General features: G+C 51.1%; 1 protein-coding gene across 11 annotated transcripts; it reads right to left on the bottom strand.

The window, feature by feature from the left end:
* Window positions 1–2,650: 2,650 nt before the first annotated feature.
* Window positions 2,651–21,067, bottom strand: ZNF778 (zinc finger protein 778). 11 transcript variants are annotated; one of them, XR_013530315.1, is made up of 8 exons: window positions 20,845–21,067; window positions 17,713–17,868; window positions 17,188–17,279; window positions 16,225–16,351; window positions 15,254–15,364; window positions 14,340–14,419; window positions 8,241–13,256; window positions 2,651–3,394 (listed from the first exon to the last, which is right to left on the bottom strand). XR_013530315.1 is itself a non-coding variant. In XM_078358013.1 (7 exons), exons 2-7 carry the CDS (start codon window positions 17,735–17,737, stop codon window positions 11,394–11,396), a joined length of 2,298 nt encoding a protein of 765 aa, XP_078214139.1. In that variant the 5' UTR covers window positions 17,738–17,868; window positions 20,845–21,067; the 3' UTR covers window positions 8,221–11,393. The 11 variants fall into 11 exon arrangements, 8 of the variants coding, with proteins under 8 accessions (XP_078214139.1, XP_035137590.3, XP_035137591.3 ...); XR_013530316.1 differs by having other exon boundaries at window positions 15,254–15,337; XR_013530317.1 differs by having other exon boundaries at window positions 15,254–15,337; window positions 21,000–21,067.
* Window positions 21,068–21,676: the final 609 nt, after the last annotated feature.

Here is a 21,676-nt window from a genome sequence, read left to right as displayed (position 1 = left end):
CCCTCCTGTTGAGTGTGGCACCTGCTCTCCCCTCTGAGACTCCACCCCCGGGAGGGCGTGGGCGCAGCTCAACACCTGCCCAGGGCCCTGCCCAATCAGGGAGGTCCTGGAGGGAGGGTGGAGGGCGTTGCCGGGAGGAGGACCTGTTCTTTTGAGCAGGCAGGTTGGGGAGTGGGGGTTGCTGAGCAGCCCAGGGCCCCATGGGGAGCCCATTCTTCTGTGGTGGGAGCAGGCTCTGTGCTCTGCTCTCCTCTCTCTGCGGAGGCCTGGGCACCTCTGCTTTCCTCTCCCCAGGGGGTGGCTGGGCAGGTGCAGGCACTGTGGGTAACCCCCCATATAGGCACCTAGGAATGAGCTAAGCAGAACCCTGGCACAGTTAGGGCTTGAAGAATATCTCACTTTATAGTGTTACTACTCAGCTATTTCCTTTTATATAATCCTTTACACAATCACATATTAGTTTATAGAATTAGAGCTTGACAAATCCCTTTATATAATCCTCTATATATAATCATATAATAGTTGATAGTATGAGTGCCTAAAGAATATTTCCCTACGTATATACCTATAATTATATCTTAGTTCATAATCAGAGGAATGCCTAGAGTGGACACAGTGCAGAGCATGAATTAAGGAATAAACAGCTTATAATCAGAGGAATGCCTGGAGCAGACACAGTGCAGAGCATGATTTAAGGGAAAAACAGTTATACCAGGACAAGGATCCATGGCCCAGGCGGCAGCGTTCAGTATCGTAAAGATACCCGCTGTGTGGCAGGCTTGGGGCGAGAGCCACTCCTCCTGATAAAGGAGTTGTAGGACCCCGCTCCAGTTCTCGTGGGAGGCCGCCCTCAGACCAGCAATCCACCTTGGTGACTGTGAACTCGATCAGCTCTTGCTACTGTGCTGCCCATAGAACCCATTGGAAGCTGCCGGCAGGTGGCGGTAACCCTGACAGCTCTGTCACTGCTGTGTGACTCAAAGCATCCTCCCATAAATCTTCTTAGAAGTAGTTTGTCCATAGATAGAGGTATTGCACACTGCACCCTCTTCACTGCACCCGGCCCACCTCCCAACCGAGGTGACCTAATGGGGGTGGACCCCTTGCTGTGCACGGCCCTTGCGTTCGTGGGAACGGGCCCCGTGCTGTGCAGTGTCCACCTCCCGGCCTAGGTGACCTAATGGGGGTGGACCCCATGTTTTATTGCTCACGACCCTAACACTGTCCTTAAAGATGGCCCCTAACCTATACACAATAAATACTCATGCTTCTGGACATTCGGGGCCTCGCCTGACTCCGCTCATAGGTGGCGTGGCCCCCCGAGCCCAGCTGCATTTTTCTTGTCCTTCTGTGTCCTGTCTCTTTATTTCTCAGATCCTGCGCCTCAGCACAGCATAAGGCTCACCCCAAGACCCTGTGGGGCCCTCAGCCTTACAGGCATCATCTGTGCCCTTGGCCTGCTTGGAAGATTAGACATTTGGACCTGATAATGTGGTAGTGACGATGCTGGAGTCAGGCTCTGCCCTTCCCCTGGGCTCGCGGGTTTTGTTTCCTGCTGTGGTTTCAGTTGCGACGGCTGCCTCTGTGCTGATGGTGTAAAGTGAGGACTTTCTCACATCTTTCCTGATCTTCTGTCAATTAGTATCTATTTATTTTATGTATATATATGTTTAGAGAGGGGCTCGCTGTGTAGCCCAGGCTGGTGTGCAGTGACGCTGTCACAGCTCACTGCAGCCTCGAAATCCTGGGCTCAAGTGATCCTCCTGCCTCCGCCTCCAGAGGACCTGGAAGCACAGGCGTGCGCCACCACGCCCCGTTAATATTTTAAACTTTTTTTGCAGAGACAGTGCCTCCCTGTTTCCCAGCCTGGTCTCAAACTCCAGGGCTCTAGCGGCCCTCCCACCCTGAGCTCCCAAATTGCTGGGATTCCAGTCGTGAGCCATCATGTCTGGTCTAAATGTCTTTTCAAGAAGTTTAACAATTACTCTCTAACTGGGCAAGGTGGTTCGTGCCCGTAATCCCAGCATTGTGGGAGGCTCTGCGGGGAGACCACTTGCGCCCAGGAGGTCGAGGCTGCAGTGAGCAGTGATGGTGGCACTGCACTCCAGCCTGGGCAACAGAGCGAGATCCCGTCTCCAAAAAAAAAGAAAAAAGAAGGAAAACTACTACTTAAAGGATGATATTTTGAGGCTTTTAGTCTGTTGGGGTTGTCATTTTCAGGATTTTACACCGTAGGAATTTTAATCATTGGTGACTTCAGCATTCGGGAGCGACTTTGGCTGAGATGCGTTTTCAACAGAGAAGCAGATTTGGAGTCATTTAGGTCCTGTCCTCTCTGGGGGCCCTGTGAAACACTGTCAAACATTTCCTAGCCACAGATAGGGGAAACCCCAGGGCTGTGAGGACCCCCAGCAGCTGCTGCCCTTCGAGGGTAGTGACCATGGCTCCGGCCGGGTGCCAAGTGTGTCACTCAGCACACAAGCCCCTCTCCGACCCCATTACTCCCTGGAAGTCCCTTGCTCTCCTCCCCTTCTGCGTGGTGACCCCATCACTGCAGCTGGTGGAGGCACGGCGTTACCTGGCCTGCCTGTGCTACTGCCCCTCCTGGGCAGACCCTCTCCCAATCGCCCAGAAACCACTCACATAACCCACTGTGCCTGCTTTTATTTTACACATTTGGATCCCTGAGCCGTTTAGAACTTACTCTTGTGAATGGTGTGATTTTTCTTTACTCTTTTTGGGTGGGAGGGGGTGGAGTCTCGCTCTGTCACCAGGCTGGACTGCAGTGCTGTGTTTTGGCTCCCTTAACTTCCACCTCCCGGGCTCAACCAATTCTCCTGCCCCAGCCTCCTGAGTAGCTGGGATTACAGGCGCCCCCCACCACGCCTGGCTAATTTTTGTATTTTTAGTACAGAAGGGCTTTCACCATGTTGGCCAGGCTGGTTTTGAACTCCTGACCTCAAGTGACCACCCGCCGTGGCCTCCCAAAGTGCTGGGATTACAGGCGCGAGCCACCGCACCCGGCCTGAATGGTGTAATTTACACATAATACCCTCTTATTCAGAGCTAACCAGTTGTCTTGGCACCTGTCATTACACACTGCGTTTCTGCCCCACTGTCTGAAATCCACCCTTATCAACTACGTTTCCACGTTCCTCTTTCCAGATATCCCCTTTCTGTCCGTTTGTCTGTCTCCTGGTCATGCGCCCCACCTTTGAATACAGCGGCTTCAGCAGATACGGCCGGACCCACGGGGAAGCATCAGTTTTGTCGTCTGTTTTCCTGGCGCCATCAGATGTCCGTGGTCCCGTATCAACTTCAGGGTCAATGTGCACTAACGCCCACAAAAGCTCGGTGCTGTTTTAACTGGGTTGAGCCTCCCTTTTGAATGAACCTGTGGAGAAATGCTATCTTTATGATGTGAAGTCGTCCTGTCAGAACAAGGCCTTGGCCCCTTTGTTCGAGTCTGTGTTGGGTCCTTCAAGAATACTCCTAGGCTGGGTACAGTGGCTCAATCACGCCTGTATTCCCAGCACTTTGGGAGGCCGAGGCGGGAGGATGGCGGGAGGACGGCGTGAGCACAGCAGTTCCAGACCAGCCTGGATAACAGAACGAGACCGTCTCTACATGTTTTTAAATGAGCCTGGTGTGGTGGCGTGCACCTGTAGCCGCAGCTACTTGAGAGGCTAAGGAGGAAGGATCGCCGGAGCCCTGGAGGTCAAGGCTGCAGTGAGCTGCGACCACACCACTGCTCTGCAGCCCGTAGGGCAGAGTCCGTGTCTCAATAAAAAGGTTTTAAAGTTTTCTCATGTAGGCTTTATACATTTCCTGATGTTTATTTCTAAGCATTGTTTATTGCTATTAAATGTTCTCTACGATTATATCACGTCACTGGGTGTTGACTGTGTAGATGAAGACCGTCTAATTTCACCTCCTCTAAATTACATGTTTTTATTGATGGATTTTTACAGGGCTTTCCATGTACATCATACGAATATGAGAGTTTTCTGTTTGCAATTCTGTTTTGAATTAATTTATCTTACCCAACTGCATTAGGTAACATTTCCAGTACACACACACACACACAGACACATACACATACATATACGTATACAACACACAAATATACACACATATAAATACACAACACACATATATACACATACATACATACACACATATATTCAAACATACCTACAGATACAGGTGTCCTAAGAGAGCATTCACCAATTCCTATTTTTTTTCTGAGACGGAGTTTCTCTCTTGTTACCCAGGCTGGAGTGTAATGGCGTGATCTCGGCTCACCGCAACCTCTGCCTCCTGGGTTCAGGCAATTCTCCTGCCTCAGCCTCCTGAGTAGCTGGGATTACAGGCACGCGCCACCATGCCCAGCTAATTTTTTGTATTTTTAGTAGAGACGGGGTTTCACCATGTTGACCAGGATGGTCTCGATCTCTTGACCTCATGATCCACCTGCCTCGGCCTCCCAAAGTGCTGGGATTACAGGCGTGAGCCACCGCGCCTGGCCCTGGTTATCTTTTAGTTGTTTTTTGAGACAGAGTCTCGCTCTATCGCCAGGCTGGAGTGCAGTGGTGCAACCTTGGCTCACTGCAACCTCTGCCTCCCGGCTTCAAGTGATTCTCCTGCCTCAGTCTCCCAAGTACTGGGACTACAGGCGTGTGTCATCACACCCAGCTTATTTTTTTTTTTAGTAGAGATGGCGTTTCACCACGTTGGCCAGGATGGTCTCAATCTCTTGACGTTGTGATCCACCCACCTCGGCCTCCCAAAGTGCTGGGATTACAGGTGTAGCCACCATGCCTGGCCTTTTTTTTTTTTTTGAGGTGGAGTCTCACTGTTGCCTGGGCTGGAGTGTAATGGTGCAGTCTCAGCTCACTGCAACCTCTGCCTCAGCCTCCCACATAGCTGGGATTACAGGCGCCCACCACTACGCCTGGCTAATTTCCACCATGTTGGCCAGACTGGTCTTGAACTCCTGATCACAAGTGAGCCACCCACCTCACACTCCCAAAGTGCTGGGATTACAGGCATGAGCCACCACACCCAGCTGTATACTTCTTTAGTAATTAAAATATATGTACTTAGCTTTTCCAGTCTTTCTGGGATATTTTGCCACTGAAATGGAGCACGGACCTCCACACCATCCAGCCACGTTACCCCACCCCTTGATGCTGCAGTTGTCTTATGTATTAAATATACATAAATGGAAGCCCCATGTGATGATTTTTGGTTTTGCAATCATGCATATTTTAAAGAACTCGAGTAGAATACTCTATTTCCTCAGACATTTGCCATTTCTATTGCTTTTCCTTTGTTCCAGGTTTCCTTCTGGTACAATTTATCTGCTTTAAGAGTCTTCTGTAACCATTTATTTAAACCAGGTCTTCAGGCGATTATTCTTTTTATCATATCGTCCCTAAAGGACACTTTTGCTGGATACAGTATTCTGGGTTGGCATTTCTTATTTCAGAAGTTAAAAATGTTGCTACACTTCCTGTTGGCCTTTATGGCTTCCGAGGAGAAACCTGATCCACTGAACTATCCTCCTAGAAGCACTGTGTCCGTTTTCCCAGCCTCCTTTTAAGGCTCTCTCCCTGTAGCTTTCCCCAGTTTCATCATGGTAGGTTTGGGCTTGGTTTTCTTTAGGTTTATCATGTTTGTAGCTCACTGAACCTCTTGAAACTGTAAGTTTATATCTTACACTGAACAAGAGAGGTTTTTCATGTTGTCAAGTGGTTTGACTACACCCCATTTTCTCCTTTTCTTCTAGGATTCTGAGGTCACGAACACAGCTGTTTCATAGCATTGCGCTGCTACCTAAGGCTGTTGCTCATATGCTGATTAACGTGAGATCATGGACACTTTTGAATTTTACATTATGACATGCTGGCTCTTTCAATCCCACGGGTAATGGAGATATCTGTTAATCAGGTGAGTCACCTAGTTAGGTTTGGCCAGCAAGTTGTAATGAACCTTGTGTGGGTTGTGCTTTCAATGTGAATTCCCTTCTTGAAGGCTGTGCAGTGCTGCGCACGTCTCTCCTAGAAGCGGGGCCTGTCCACCTGCAGTGCAGCCAACCTCACAGGCCAGCTCTGAAGGCTGAGGCCTCTGCTGCTGCAGGACTGCCTGGACAGGACAACGGAATGGGAAAACCAAACTTTTAAATGTTCTCTTTCACTAGTGTTAGGGCACCTGTTTCCTACTGGCTGTGTGAAAACAGAAGGTGGCACGACGCTCCCACCTGAAGTCTAGTGGACGCTGGTGCCATGCTTCTGGGACCTCCTGGCCTTCAGAATTGTGAGCCAAATAAACCTCTTCCCTTCATCAAAACAACAACAACAACAAAAAAAAACAGAGGTCTTGGCTGGGTGCGGTGGCTCATGTCTGTAATCCCAGCAGTTTGGGAGGCCAAGGTGAGTAGATCACCTGAGGTCAGGAGTTTGAGGCCAAGGTGGGTAGATCACCTGAGGTCAGGAGTTCGAGACCAGTCTGACCAAAATGGAGAGACCCCATCTCTACTAAAAATACAAAATTACCCAGGTGTGGTGGTGCATGCCTATAATCCCAGCTACTTGGGAGGCTGAGGCAGGAGAATTGCTTGAACCCAGGAGGTGGAGGTTGCGGTGAGTGGAGATTGTGCCAGGTACTCTGGCCTGGGTGAGGAAGGAAGGAAGGAAGGAAGGAAGGAAGGAGGGAGGGAGGGAGGGAGGGAGGAAAGGAAGGAGAAGGAAGGAAGGAAGGAAGGAAGGAAGGAAGGAAGAAGGAAGGAAGGAAGGAAGGAAGGAAGGAAGGAAGGAAGGAAGGAGAAGGAAGGAAAGAAGGAAAGAAAGAAAGAAAGAAGAAAATAAAAGAACCAGAGGTCTTGCAAAAATTTTCTGTCCATAGCGGGAAAAATGAAATGAGACCTCTACAGTTACCATCAATCAAACTCAACTCCAGATGGAGTAGGCACAGCAGCCTGGGGTGAAACAAACACTGTGGGAGCCAAGGCTGTGATCCCAGCGCTTTAGAGGCTGAGGTGGTGGATCACTTGAGGTCAGGAGTTTCAGACCAGTCTGGCTAACATGAAAACCTGTCTCTACTAAAAATACAAAAATCAGCTGGGTGTGGTGGCAGGTGCCTGTAATCCCAGCTACTTGGGAGGCTGAGGCAGAAAATCGCATGAACCCAGTAGATGAAGGGTGCAGTGAGCTGAGGTCATGCCTGGGCCACAGACTGGGACTCTGTCTCAAAAAAAAGCCAAAATACCACAGCATATTTAAGGCCTTGAAGTAAAATAAAGTTTCTGATAAAGGTAAAAGCCGTATACATTTGAGTATGCCAAAATGAAGAAATCTTTTTCCTTAAAACACCATCACAAAAGTGGAAACATGTCAAGTGGAAACCTCTACAATCTCAGAAGCCACAAGTGGTGACTCACCTCACAGCAGACAAATCAGGAAAAAACAAGACCAGGTATTTCATCCAAAGAGGAAAACAGCCAGCGTAAAGCACGTTCATATTACCAGTCATCAAGAGAAATGCAAAGCAACACCCCAGGGAGGTGCTGTTTCACAGCCACATTGGAAACAATGTCCCTCCCTCATAAGGACGGACAAGCAGAGAGAAGGAATAAACGGCTCAGGAGCCCACATGGCAGCTCTTACAGATAGTCCCAGAATCCCCTGGGGTTGGTAAGCCCGTCATGGGGCAGGTGCTTGGGTAGAAAGACCTGCGGGGAGAGAAACATGGCCGGGGCCTAGATGGGAATGCGTAAGGGTGAGTGAGCGAATACACACAGGTTCCTGACATGGAAAGTGTATCACTCACAGTGTCAAGAGAAGGGGGCATATCACTCCAGGCAGGGCCCAAGGGGAGTGGCAGAGCTGGGCAGGAGGCAGAAGGAGGCAGGGAGGCAGAGCCCACAGCCCTTTACTGGGTTTCCCCAGGGAAGGCAGGGCAGGGCAGGGCAGGATGGTGTCTGGGGCTGGCTAGCCTCCATACTTCCAGCAGGCCAAGGGCACTTTGGGGAGAAGGGATATAGGCTTGGGGTGTCAGCTGGAGAAAGGAAGCAGTGGTTGATTTGCATCTGAAGTGAGCATTCCCAGCAAGCTGGTCACCATCTTTAGGAATTACCATCCCTGAGGGACGGTCTAGCCCCCACAGCAAGACCCCGGGGTGAAAAGCATCCTAATAGACGAAAAATACAACACAACACAATGGGTCCTTTCATGCTTTACCTGATGCCGAGGAACACTCAGATGTCGAGGTGAGGCTCACACAGGCGGAAGACGTTGTGCTAATGGCATGGAAAACATTCTGAGTAAGGAGAAACGCGGGTATCTGCGCGAGCAGTCCTGCCCATCACCCGCTCTTCCACGGTGCTGTGGGTCTGAGGCTGGGTAACTCATACAGAGGCCTATTTGGCTTATGGTTCTGCAGGCTGCACAAGAGACATGGCACTGGCACCAACCTGCTTCTGATTTTGCCATGTCAAACGGCAGAGAAGGTCAAGGGCAGTGAGCCAAACCCAAGGGACAGCTCGGCTTTATCACCACACTCACGGCAACTAATACATTCCCCTACCAACCAATCCAGTCTTGACAGAGCAGGAACTAACGGCACCCAGCCATCCAGGAGGGTGCCCCACGACCCAAACCCGGACCAGGCCCTCCTCACAGCACTGCCACACTGAGGGCGAAACTTCAACACAAGACTTGGTGAGGACAAACCAATCACATCCACATCACAGCATGCGCTGTGACTCAAAGCGATCACTTTGAGATGTTGGGAGTTCAGTGGTAAAGGTGACAAGAGGTGAGCCCGACAGTGGTCAGGACGGCACGTCTGCCGCGGGAGGGCACCAAGTGAAGAGTGAGGCCATGTGAAGAAGAGGCTCTGTGTGACGCCGAGCCTAGGGGGTAAGGAGGTAACACCGGAAGCTGCAGGGGAGAGGAGGCGCTGGGAGAGTGGTCTCCCCGGAGGGTGAGCACCTGCTGACCGGAGGTAGGTCCTGCGGAAACAGAAACGTGTTATCAGTTACCAAGACTCCGCAGACCCTGCCAGACTCTCCCACAGGCATGGCGTGTGGGCTGCAGGTTCCGGCTGAGATTACAGTAGGATCACAGGCTGGCTGGCAGCAAGCTCAGGCTCCTCGCAGATTCTCACATGTCAAATCTGTGCCGAGGGACACTGGTCCATGGGCATCGCTTCTGAGGGGCTCTGGAGAAGTGGGTGAAGTCACCTCCTGTGAAGGGAGGGGAGTCATTTTTTTTTTTTGAGACAGAGTCTCGCTCTATCACCAGGCTGGAGTGCAGTGGCGCGATCCCAGCTCACTGCAACTTCTGTTTTCTGGTTTCAAGCAATTCTCCTGCCTCAGCCTCCCGAGCAGTTGGGACTGCAGGCAGGCACCACCACGCCTGGCTAATTTTGTTTTGTACTTTCTTAGTAGAGATGGGGTTTCACCATGTTGGCCAGGATGGTCTCGATCTCTTGACCTTGCGATCTGCCTGCCTCAGCCTCCCAAAGTGCTGGGATTACAGGCGTGAGCCACCGCGCCTGGCTGGGAGTCGTCTTAATAATGAGATCTGGGGCTGGGGTGATCTGGGGCTGGTCTCCACCAGCAGGGAGCATGTCAGGCAGGGTGGTGTCCGTGCTGCTGCGTGCTCAGGATGCTGTCACCATAAGTCCAAGCACCAGGACGGGCGTCACCTGAGACTCACAAGCTCTGGACTCAGGATGCTGTCACCATAAGTCCAAGCACCAGGACGGGCGTCACCTGAGACTCACAAGCTCTGGACTCAGGATGCTGTCACCATAAGTCCAAGCACCAGGACGGGCGTCACCTGAGACTCACAAGCTCTGGACTCAGGATGCTGTCACCATAAGTCCAAGCACCAGGACGGCAATTGTGTTTTCAGCCAATGAGGATGGCATCCGAGGCCCAGCCAGGAGCCGCCACAGCCCCACAAGGTGGTTCACACTCATCTGATGACCTCTGGTGTCGCTACCCACAATTAAAGGTGGCAACAGATAGGCTACACAGCCACACGCAATCCCAAAGGGAAACACCGCACACCCACTCCTCTCCATGGCAAACACGTAACGCAAAGGTGCACAGGTCTCTCCATCTAGGATTTATTGTTCACCTTGTAGATTACCTTCCTACTGTGGGGATTTAACACCAGTCACCAAGCAGATGCAGCCCTGATGGCCGTAAAATATATAACCCAAGGTGGCTGTAGCCAGGGGACACACACTGGAGTCACTCACACAGAAACCTTGCTCTGCTGCTGTGTGAGTTTAGGGCCTCATCCAGGAAGCGCCGGCGATGCTGCCAACTGCCATGGAAGCCAGGACCAGCTGTGTCCCCGCCTGTTTTCACGGCATGCAAAGGGGCAGCACACACACAAGCAGCTCCCTCCAAGAAAGGCCAGATCGCAGCAGCTGCCAGGACTGCTCTGCACACTGTAGAGAGGATCTGGAGGTCAACAGCGACACTCAGGGCTCTCACCCTCCTGAGGTACGAGAATTCCAACCTCCGTGAATGTGGGGTGCTGGCTCTCCCTCCACAGCCATGAAAGGGGGGCAGCTCCTGGTGCGGGCCTCTGACCTTGCCCCTCTCCACTCTGCCCCACCTTGCACCTGCTGTTTTATCTGGAGGGGTCAGGCATGGGAGAAGAACAAGGACATTTTCATAAAATGTGGAGCTGTGTGATGCCCCACCTTGGCCAGCGTGGGACCCTATAGGTGGGGTCACACCTAAGAGCACGACTAGCCAACCAAAGCCCACATGGCTGACACAGGATGGCATCTGAATCCTCAGGCTGAAACTCGGACTGTGTAATAACCAGACTGGAAGATTTCTACTGGAACTGAGCCATCACTCCAAGAAGGATCTGCGCAGCATCATAAAGGTTCAAACTACATCTACAGAACCCCCGGAAAGACATGTCTCTGTTCAGTTCACAAGGAAGCGATTCCTATCTTCCGTACATTCACAATACTTCAAGTGTCAATCCCCGCGTTTACTAAAGGCTGAGGAACGATGTCACGTGAAAACGACCTCCCAACAATCCTCACCTTCCTAAGGTTTTCTCCAGTGTGACACCACAAAGGATGGTCACAGCACTGTGCAGAGCCTCAAAGCAAAGCACCTATCACACATCAGCAGGGTCCTCGCGACTGGATCCCGTCCGTATTTTGCAGGACCTGAGAACACGAGGGCTTCCTCTGTCCTGTTCTAGGCCTCCGGGTGCCTTCCTGCAGTCAGGCTGTGATCAGATGCTGACGGCCTGGCCACGTTCCTCAGGTCATGGGCACCAGGGAGCAAGACATCTTTCATGTCTTCAGCATGAGCGAATGTAACTGAGGGCTTCCCCAGTTTCCCTATATTAGTAAGGTTTCTCATTACTGTGAATTTGAGTGTGATGGTTAAGGCATGAGGAATTCTTAAAAGACTTTCCACAGTCCTCACATACAAAAAGCTGCGCTTCAGTGTAAGTTTTTAAATGTTCCTTTAGGAGATAAAACTGATTATATGCTTTCCCACAGTCCTTACATTTATAGGGTTTCTGTCCTGTGTGAATTCTCCCATGTTTACGCAGGTGAGAGGAGGCACGGAAGGCCTTCCCACATTCGTTACATATGTAAGGCTTCTCTCCTGTGTGAGTCCTTCTGTGTTCAATGAGGTGTGAGGAGGAAGCAAAGGCTTTTCCACACTCCTTACACATGTAGGGTTTCTCTCCAGTGTGGGTTCTTACATGCACGATAAGGTGTGAGGACGTGGTGAAGGCCTTTCCGCATGTTTTACACTGGTAAGGCTTCTCTCCAGTGTGAGTTCGCACGTGTTCAGTTAGGCTCGAAGAAACGGTGAAGGTTTTCCCACAGTCCCTACATTCGTAAGGTTTTATTCCAGTGTGAATCTGAATGTGCTTATTCAGGCATGAGGAGTTTCTAAAGGACTTCCCGCATATCAGACATATAAAGGGCTTCTCCTCTGTGTGAGTTTTCACGTGTTCATTCAGTAGATAAACTCTGTTGTAGGCTTTCCCACAGTCCCTACACTCGTAGGGCTTCTCCCCGGTGTGTGTCCGCTCGTGTTTCGTAAGCCCTGAGCGCCCCGTGAAGGCTTTGCCACACTGCTTACATTCATAGGGTTTTTCTCCAGTATGGATTCTCACATGTTCAGTCAGGCTTGAAGAAACAGTGAAGGATTTCCCACAATCTTTACACTCATAGGGTTTCTCTCCAGTGTGAGTCCTGACGTGTTCAGTGAGGCCTGAGGATGTACAGAAGGCTTTCCCACAGTCCTTACACATGTATGGCTTCTCGCCCGTGTGTGTTCGAACGTGTCTAGTAAGGCCACAGCGCACAGTGAAGGCCTTCCCACAGTAGCTGCACGCATAGGGTTTTATTCCAGCGTGAATTCGAAGGTGATTATTAAGGCATGAGGAATTTCTAAAATATTTTCCGCAAACCACACATGCAAAGGGCTTCTCCCTCATGTGAGTTTTTAAATGTTCACTCAGTGGATAAAACCTGCTGTAGGCTTTCCCACAGTCCTTGCATTCGTAGGGCTTCTCTCCAGCGTGTGTTCGGACGTGCTGAGAAAGACCTGAGCATCCGGCGACTGCTCTTCTGCATTCTTCACACTCGCAGCGCTTCTCTGCAGCATGAATGCTTACATGTTGAGTTAGGCTTGAGGAAATACGGGAGGATTTTCCACATTCTTTAAAGTCACAGGGCTTCTCCCCAGTGTGGACTCGCATGTGACTAGTAAGGTATGCAGTGTATCTAAAGGCCTTCCCACATTCCCTACATACGTGAGGATTCCTTACAGCATGCATTTCAACAGGTGTGGCACAGCCTGGGGAGTGGGTGAGAGCCTTCCCACACTGCTTCCATTTACATGTTCCTTCTCCGCTGTGAGTTCTCACACGACCCTGAAGGTACATCTGGTTAAGGAGTGCTTTCCCACAGTTGCTGTAGTCAATGTCCCAAGTCCATGTTTGCTGGGAAACAACATTTGGAGGAGGGCTAAAGGCTTTTCCACACTGATCCAACACCGAAAACTGCCCTCCAGCTTTGCACAAGGTTTTCTGCTGTGAAATTAAAAAGTCTTTTCCATAATGGTTAGAGACACAACTGTATCCTGTATTTTGAGGTGTCACATGGGTGCTGAGATCTGAGGGCTCGCTGACAGCCTCTCCACACTGCATCCGGTCACAGGGCTGCCCTCCATTGTGGCTTCTTGCCTGCTGGTAAAGAATGAGTGATCATCAGAGGATCAAAGATCTCACCCAGCTGAAGACAGAAGTATGACGGTGACGATTATGATTTTTGCCATCTTCACAACATGCATGCAGCTCCTGCCCCGTAGACGTCTTTCAAGTCGAATGACGCGCCCAACTGCAAGAATCCTGTGCTATCTGCTCTAACTTTGAAAAGACTCCTGCCGGTGCTCACCAAACAGCCTGCAATCTCAATACCCTGTTAGGTGTGTGCTCATGTGTGTCTGAAGAAACTCTGAACCACCAAGTTTCTTTTTGTTGAGACAGAGTCTCACTCTGTCACCCAGGCTGGAGTGCAGTGGCGTGATCTCAGCTCACCACAACTTCTGCCTCCCAGGTTGAAGCAATTCTTGTGCCTCAGCCTCCCAAGTAGTTGGGATTTCAGGCACATTCTGGCACAGAAATTTCGTTTTATATTTTCAGTAGTGAGGTTTTACCAGGTTGCCCAGGCTGGTTTTGAACTCCTGAGCTCAGGCAATCTGCCCACCTTGGCCTCCCAAAGTGCTGGGATTATAGGCATGAGGCACCGTGCCTGCCAGCACCAAGTTCCAAGACAGGATTAGCTCCTTCCAAATTCCTCACATTCAGAGTGTTCTCTGCAGACAACCCCTACCTGAGTGAATGCTGCTTCTCTAAAGTCTCTCAGTGTTGCTCATTTTCTTTTCCTTTCTTTCTTTTTTTTTTTTTGAGATGGAGTTTCACTCTTGTTGCCCAGACTGGAGTGCAATGGCACAATCTTCGCCACTGCAACCTCCATCTCCCAGGTTAAAGTCATTCTCCTGCCTCAGCCTCCCAGTAGCTGGGATTATAGGCATGTACCACCACGCCCAACTAATTTTGTATTTTTACTAGAGATGAGGTTTCACCATGTTGGTCAAGTTGGTCTCAAACTCCTGACCTCAGGTGGGCTGCCTGCCTCAGCCTCCCAAAGTGCTGGGATTACAGGCGTGAGCCACTTTGCCCGGCCAGTTTTGCTCATTTTCTATAGGGGAATTCACAATCTTTTATGAGTGTGATAAATAAAAGCATCTCTCTTGTTCATCTTACCGTCTGTGTCTCATCTGATGCGCTATGGAACCAAGCTCTATCCTGCTGAAGTGCTGAGCCTTTGCTTTTAAGTCGCCATTCTGAAGCATAAAAGAAAAGAAGTAAGGGTTTTGCAGAACAAAATCGTATGTTAATTGACTTAAAAAGTGATCAAACTCATTGTTATTTGTTTTCACATAAAACACAGCAAAAAAAATAAAGCAAAGATGGATTTGGGGAATGTGACTGTGTAAAATTTGGAATACAGGAACTGGGAGTCATAATTTAGAAGATTTCAAAATAAATTTGGTCTATAAAAAAATCAATGGGATGGTAAACAGAAACAGTATTATCAATGAAAGAAGGCAAGAAAGATCCGGACAAAGGGCATAGATTAAAAACACAAACTTGGCCGGATGTGCTGGCTCACGTGTGCAATCCCAGCACTTTGGGAGGCCAAGGTGGGCGAATCGCTTGAGGTCAGGAGTTTGAGACCAGCCTGACCAACATGGTAAAACCCCATCTCTACTAAAAATTAAAAATTAGTGGGGATGGTGGCGGGTGCCTGTAATTCCAGCTACTCAGGAGGCTGAGGCAGGATAATTGCTTGAACCCGGGAGGTGGAGGCTGCATTGAGCTGAGATCGCGCCACTGCACTCCAGGCTGGTGACACAGTGAGACTCTGCCTCAAAACCAAAAACAAACAAAAAAAACCACAAAAAACTCAAAGAACAAAAGAGCAGGTCTTTAATGAGATCACAGGGAAGTCCAGATCAGATGGAAACCAAGGAAATACGGGAAGCTCAGGATACCCCAAAACTTGTGAGTTCAATGGCCTCATGTTCTGTGCCAGAACGCATCTTAACACGTACACTGGGGAACCTTCCACACCCACCAAATGACACCAACCAGGGACGCTCTTCATACTCACTCACCCTGGAGAACTCCTCGCTGCCCTGCCCTCGACGGCCCTTCCTCCTCCAGCCAACAGATCACACTGGGTTTGAACAGGTGGTGTCCTGTACACAGGGAAAGAGATGACACACCTACCCACGAAATAACTACATTTCTTTCTTTTTTTTTTTTTTTTTGAGCCAAAGTTTCCCTCTCTTTGCCTTGGCTGGAGTGCAACCGTGTGATCTTGGCTCACAACTTCCGCCTCCCGGGTTCCCTGTCTTAGCCTCTGCGTAGCTGGGATTACCTGTGTGCGCCACCACACCTGCCTAACTTTGTACTCTTAGTAGAGACGGGGTTTCTCCATGCTGGTCAGGCTGGTCTCGAACTCCTGACCTCAGGTGATCCATCTACCTTTGCCTCCCAAAGTGCTGGGATTATAGGCACGAGCCACTGCACCCGGCCAAGAACTGCATTATTAAAGAAAGCAGTGAAACGGTCGTGAACAAGCTGGAAGTGCAAACAGCCCTGGTTATGCAATGAACACCCCATCCTTCTGTGCCTCAAAGACACTGGTCATCTCTGAGCACTGGAGCCACACTCAGGGTTGAACACACACGTAAAAACCGCCAAGACTCCGGCTGAAGGAGGAAATGATGAAAGCACAAAGCGGTTTTCATTCATTTGGGAAAGTGCTTCCCAGTGGCCCTCAGTGTCACAGTGAATCGGCTTCACTGGAGGGCTTGTTAAGCAGAGATGACAGGCGCCCCCAGCAGACACTGTGATCCAGTGTGTCACAAGTGCAGTGAGAGAACGCACACTTCCAGATGAGTGACGTGACAGTCCTGACCCTAGGGCCGTATTCTGGAAACTACCACCCTAGATTCGAGCCCATTCGCGCAGTTGCTGTGTGTCACTTCCTGCGGTACTCGGCTTTGCCACCAACCCCAGAGCACAGGAAGGAGAAACGTGCTGGTGCCACAGAAGCTGCAAAGAACGGAGGCTGCCTCACCTACTGAGGCCAGGTTTTCGTAGTTCTCCAGCATCACGTCCCTGTAGAGGTCTCTCTGAGATGGGTCCAGTAAAGTCCACTCCTCCTGGGTGAAGGCCACAGCCACGTCATCAAATGTCACCGAGTCCTAAATCATCACACGTGACGGTTAGAGATGCTTGACCTGTCATCAGTGTTCCCTGGAGAATGAGGAGCAGGGCCCTAGGCCTCCATGGGACCGTGAGGCCTCCCACTGTCTACCCCACGGCCCAACAGTCCCGAGAGCCCTTCTCTGTCCACACACGTGATGTTGATCTTCCCCATCATATGGCTGGATTGGCCCCTCTAAGGTGGACTTTTCTCACCACAACCCCACAGGGCGCCCCTCCCGCCTTACGTCCCTCTCCGGAGCACAGTACAAGCTCGTGATAACTCGTGATGTGGAAATAAGATCCCAGAGAGGACACTGTCTCCTCCTTACCACGTGTCAGAGCAGCAGCAAAATAGAACCATGCGTTTGGTGCCACAAGGTCAAAGTAATAAGTAACATTGAAGCCAGGTGCAGTGGCTCTCGCCTGTAATCCCAGCACTTTGGAAGGCCAAGGCAGGTGGATCACCTGAGGTCAGGAGTTCAAGCCCAGCGTGGCCAACATGGTAAAACCCCATCTCTACTAAAAATAAAAAAAATGAGCTGGGGGTGGTGGTGGACGTCTACTCAGCTACTCAGGAGTCTGAGGCAGGGGAATCGTGAACCTGAGAGGCAGAGGTTGCCGTGAGCTGAGGTAACATTGAAATACTGGGAGGATTATCACAGTAACACCGACTAACTAGGCTCTGCTCCTAGGGGGATTCAGCTAGGGACTCAGTCCTTGAGTGAGGCTTTATTGCTTTAAGAAGCAGTGGAGGCAAGTCTGCCCAGACAGAACTGTGTCAATCTGATGAATATCAGCATGTTATTTTCAGAAACATACAGGTTTGGCATACCTGGTAAGACTCTATCAGCCAGCCAGCCAACATCCCTGCTGCCTGGGTCTGTTCTTCATGAAGGCAGACTAAGTCCTTAGAAACACGACCTCCTAAAAAAGAAAGACGGCAAGAAGGCATGAGAATCCACAGCTGACCCTGATTCAGACGTTCACGGACCCGGACGTCATTCCATCCCGGCAGGAAATTCCCATGTGGTCCTGCACACTCAGGAAAACACACACACACAGCCACATAGTGCCAGGGTGGTCTGTGTCGCCCAGTGACACGAAAGTTTGTGAGCTACGCTGTCCATCAGGAAATGGCAAGTCTCCTATTGCAGATACAGAAACGTGACTCTTCATGTGCCCATGACAAGAAAACTCATGAAGGAGTCTATGCATCACCCCTTTCCATAGCACACACACCCGGGGCTGACTGACGATAGAAATCCGGAGCGTGACTACTGAGGCCCGTCCGTGGGACTCACACTGTGTATCAGGACCTAGAGCAAAGTATCTGGGAAAGAGCAACACCAGGACTCACTGTGGGCCAGGTCAGGGGCTGCCATCCCGGGAGGCTGATGGGAACATCTGAAGGCTCCGTTCCTGAGGCCAGGGCTGCTGCAGGGCAGCTTGTCAACCTCTGTGGATGGGGCAGTCTCCTTCCCTCCTGATGCAGGGATGGCTGGATCTCGATTTCCTATCAACCATAACAAAGAAGCATTACTTCCCAGTTAACAAACCTCATGCATTAGCCTGTCTCTGCGGATGATACATGTGAAAGCCACTGTATCCCGTTTACTCTCCTGAGGACTAGCAATGCCCGTATCATGTACTCAAGAGCAGTACATGGGTCAGAAGATACACCAGAAGCCTTATTTATAAGAACGGCCATTCACGAATCTCACTTGGGTTTATATCTAAAATACCCTGCACTCAGATAACAGGAATTCGTCCCACTTTATCCACTCAGGAGGTGGTAAACCAAGACAGCTAGCCGGTACAGATTCAACCTCCTTGTCGGTTTGTACTCCTGCGTCTGTGATCACTCCCCAGCAGGGCAAAAGTAAGCCTAGAGCCACCCTTTCTTATTCCACTGATGAGGTGGCTCCAACAGTAACGCTTCACAGGTCAGAAAAATAGGTCCATTCTCCTAGTATAAATTGTACTCACTACGGGTGTCTGAGACGGGGGAAAGGCCCACACATGTTCAATTTGGTGCCACCTGCACAGCTCGCTTTCTTGTTTCAAAAAAGGGAGGTAAAATTCTATTCTCTGCCTTACTGTCGCCAGAGGACCTGATTTTCAGCCTGCCCTTACACGCTATGATGACATGCTGGCTGGATACAGTGAACAGGAAATCAACACATTTTAGATATCTTCATATGAAACATAAAAAATAGAGGGCTTGGGATTCAGGGGCCGGTTTCTGTGAGTTCAGTAGCCTGGATTCCATAAAGACGTCCCCTCCAATATGCACCCCAAGTTACAGCCTCATAAAACCTGTAACCAAAAAAGAATCACAACATTTTGCAGATGTTTTAATTTTAGAGGCAACGTATATAACAGCTCCAATGCTCTACACAGTTGCCTAGAAGGCTGCCAGTGCCAAGTGCGGATCCGTGCAGTTCAGGTGCAGGACAAGCTTCTTAGGCACTCGGTGGAGAGGAGGCAGCAGACCCAATGACACAGTGTCCATGGTACACAGGTTCAGCTGCAAGCCTCTGGCAAGCACGGATCAGACTCGGAGCACAGCCCTCTGGGACTTTAAGAGTAAATCTACAACCTCTAAACGGCCATCTATGCAGCTGCCCGTAGACCTTGTGAGAAATGGGCTGTGGCTTGCCACCAGTACAGAGTAGAGAAAGAACAGCTAACAGCTAGAGAAGGATGGGACAGGAAGTGACTCAGTAATCTGAGACCTTGTGGCCCCCAAAGCATAAGGTACTTACTGTCCGCCCTCTACCAACCTCTACTCTGAATTCAACTACTGGTTCATAGGAAGCAGCAAGAAATAGAGGGATATTTAAACATATCAAGAGAAAACAATACCAAAGGCAACGTGCTAGAGAAATGACAGGAACAGTTCTAGGAGAAAAGACACTAAGACATTAACGGTGGGAATGTAGAAACCTCGAACGGCTCTTAGTCCTCAAAATACCCAACGGCGTAATGTTGGACCGACATTGAGAATTCTAGGCATTACACAGAGTAGGCAGCGGATGACCGTATTACTTTTGATTTTCTTTTTTTTTTTTTTTTTTTCCCCCGAGACGGAGTTTCGCTCTTGTTACCCAGGCTGGAGTGCAATGGCGCAATCTCGGCTCACCGCAACCTCCACCTCCTGGGTTCAGGCAATTCTCCTGCCTCAGCCTCCTGAGTAGCTGGGATTACAGGCACACACCACCGTGCCCAGCTAATTTTTTGTAATTTTTTTTTTGTAGAGACGGGGTTTCACCATGTTGACCAGGATGGTCTCGATCTGCCGACCTCGTGATCCACCCGCCTCGGCCTCCCAAAGTGCTGGGATTACAGGCTTGAGCCACCGCGCCCGGCCTTTACTTTTAATTTTCTTAGGAGAAATACTAGTATTGTGGTTTAGCAGGGCAACGTTTTTGTCTTTAAGAGATGCTTCGCCAGGCCGGGCACGGTGGCTCAAGCCTGTAATCCCAGCACTTTGGGAGGCCGAGGCGGGTGGATCACGAGGTCAAGAGATCGAGACCATCCTGGTCAACATGGTGAAACCCCGTCTCTACTAAAAATACAAAAAATTAACCGGGCACGGTGGCACGTGCCTGTAATCCCAGCTACTCAGGAGGCTGAGACAGGAGAATTGCCTGAACCCAGGAGGCGGAGGTTGCGGTGAGCCGAGATCGCGCCATTGCACTCCAGCCTGGGTAACAAGAGCGAAACTCCGTCTCAAAAAAAAAACAAACAAACAAACAAAAAAAAACAAACATGCTTCGCCAAGTATTTAAAGGTTAAGTATCACGTGCGCAGTTTATTTTCAACTTAATTATACTCAAATCGTGGTCCACGTAAGATTCATTTAGTGGAGACACAGAAAACACGGCCCAAAGCTAAAAACCAGTGAGACGACTGCGGGGGATATTCCCTGTGGCAGACGTTCAGCGTTGGATTCAGGTTTTTCTACAGCAAAACGTGAGAACGAACACGGTTAGTCGCGCACGCCGTTCACAGCGGGTTCGGGGACTCCGGGAGCGGCGGGAGAACGGCCGCGTCCCTCCTCCCCGAGGCGGCGCCGGACACCGGGAACCCCAACACAATGTGCCACGATCAAATAAAAACCGCGTGGAAAGGCCGCGGTCCCCACAGGCGAACGTGCACCGGGAGCGGCGGCCCCGGACACCGGGAACCCCAACACAATGTGCCACGATCAAATAAAAACCGCGTGGAAAGGCCGCGGTCCCCACAGGCGAACGTGCACCGGGAGCGGCGGCCCGGACACCGGGAACCCCAACACAATGTGCCACGATCAAATAAAAACCGCGTGGAAAGGCCGCGGTCCCCACAGGCGAACGTGCACCGGGAGCGGCGGCCCGGACACCGGGAACCCCAACACAATGTGCCACAGTCAAATAAAAAGCGTCCAAGCCAAATTCCCACGGAAGCACGCCCTGTTCACAGCGAAGGAAGCGGAGGTCCCCCCTCTCACCAGCTCCGCGGAACCGAGGCGCGGCCCGGGGCCACCAGCCGCCAGCGGCGGCGACTCTCCCTTCTGGAATCGGGGGCGACGCGCTACCCGGGGCGGGCGACCACGCCCGAGCCGGGACCCCCGCGGACGGTCCCCGGGACACGCGCGGAACTCACCAGCGCCGGGACTGGCATCCGCGAGGACAGGGACCGCTAACGGACAGGCGGAGCCGATGCCGGAAGACAGGCCGGCGCGTCTCTGGCGCGTCACTTCCGCCTCCAGCCGCACGGCCGAACCGTTGGCTTCCCGCGCCCGGAAGATTGAATGTCTTCCGCGATGATGCGGGAGGGTCCCGGGGCTGCCTCGGGAACGGGGCTGGAGGCAGAGGCAGAGGCAGGCCCGGAGGACCAGGCGGACGTAGGGATCAGGCCTCTGGGCGCCACTGCGGAGCCGGAACAGACCGAGAGCGCGAGGCTGGGCCGGTACAGCCAGGAAGTGCTCGTCGCAGCGGGAGGCCGCGGGTGCGGAGTGCTCGGTTCCCGCTCCATCTCGACAGCGAGTCACCTGCCCCCTTCCTTTTTATGTGTCTGATAAAAAGGAACTCTAACAGTTGATGCTTTTGCATTTTCTATTTTTCCAACTTTGTTTCTTAGACTGAGTATCGCTCTGTCGCCCAGGCTGGAGTGCAGTGGCGCGATCTCGGCTCACTGCAGCCTCCGCCTCCGCCTCCCGGGATCAAGCGATTCTCCTGTCTCCGCCTCCCAAGCAGCTGGGACTACAGGCGCCAGCCACCACGTCCGGCTGATTTTTGTATTTTTAGTAGAGAGGAGTTTCCCCATATTGGTCAGGTTGG

The sequence above is a fragment of the Callithrix jacchus genome, chromosome 20 (genome assembly GCF_049354715.1).
Source record: "Callithrix jacchus isolate 240 chromosome 20, calJac240_pri, whole genome shotgun sequence".
NCBI classification, from domain to species: Eukaryota; Metazoa; Chordata; class Mammalia; order Primates; family Cebidae; genus Callithrix; species Callithrix jacchus.
Note: the sequence above shows the minus strand (reverse complement) of the source record. Positions and strands in the feature narration are given on the sequence as shown.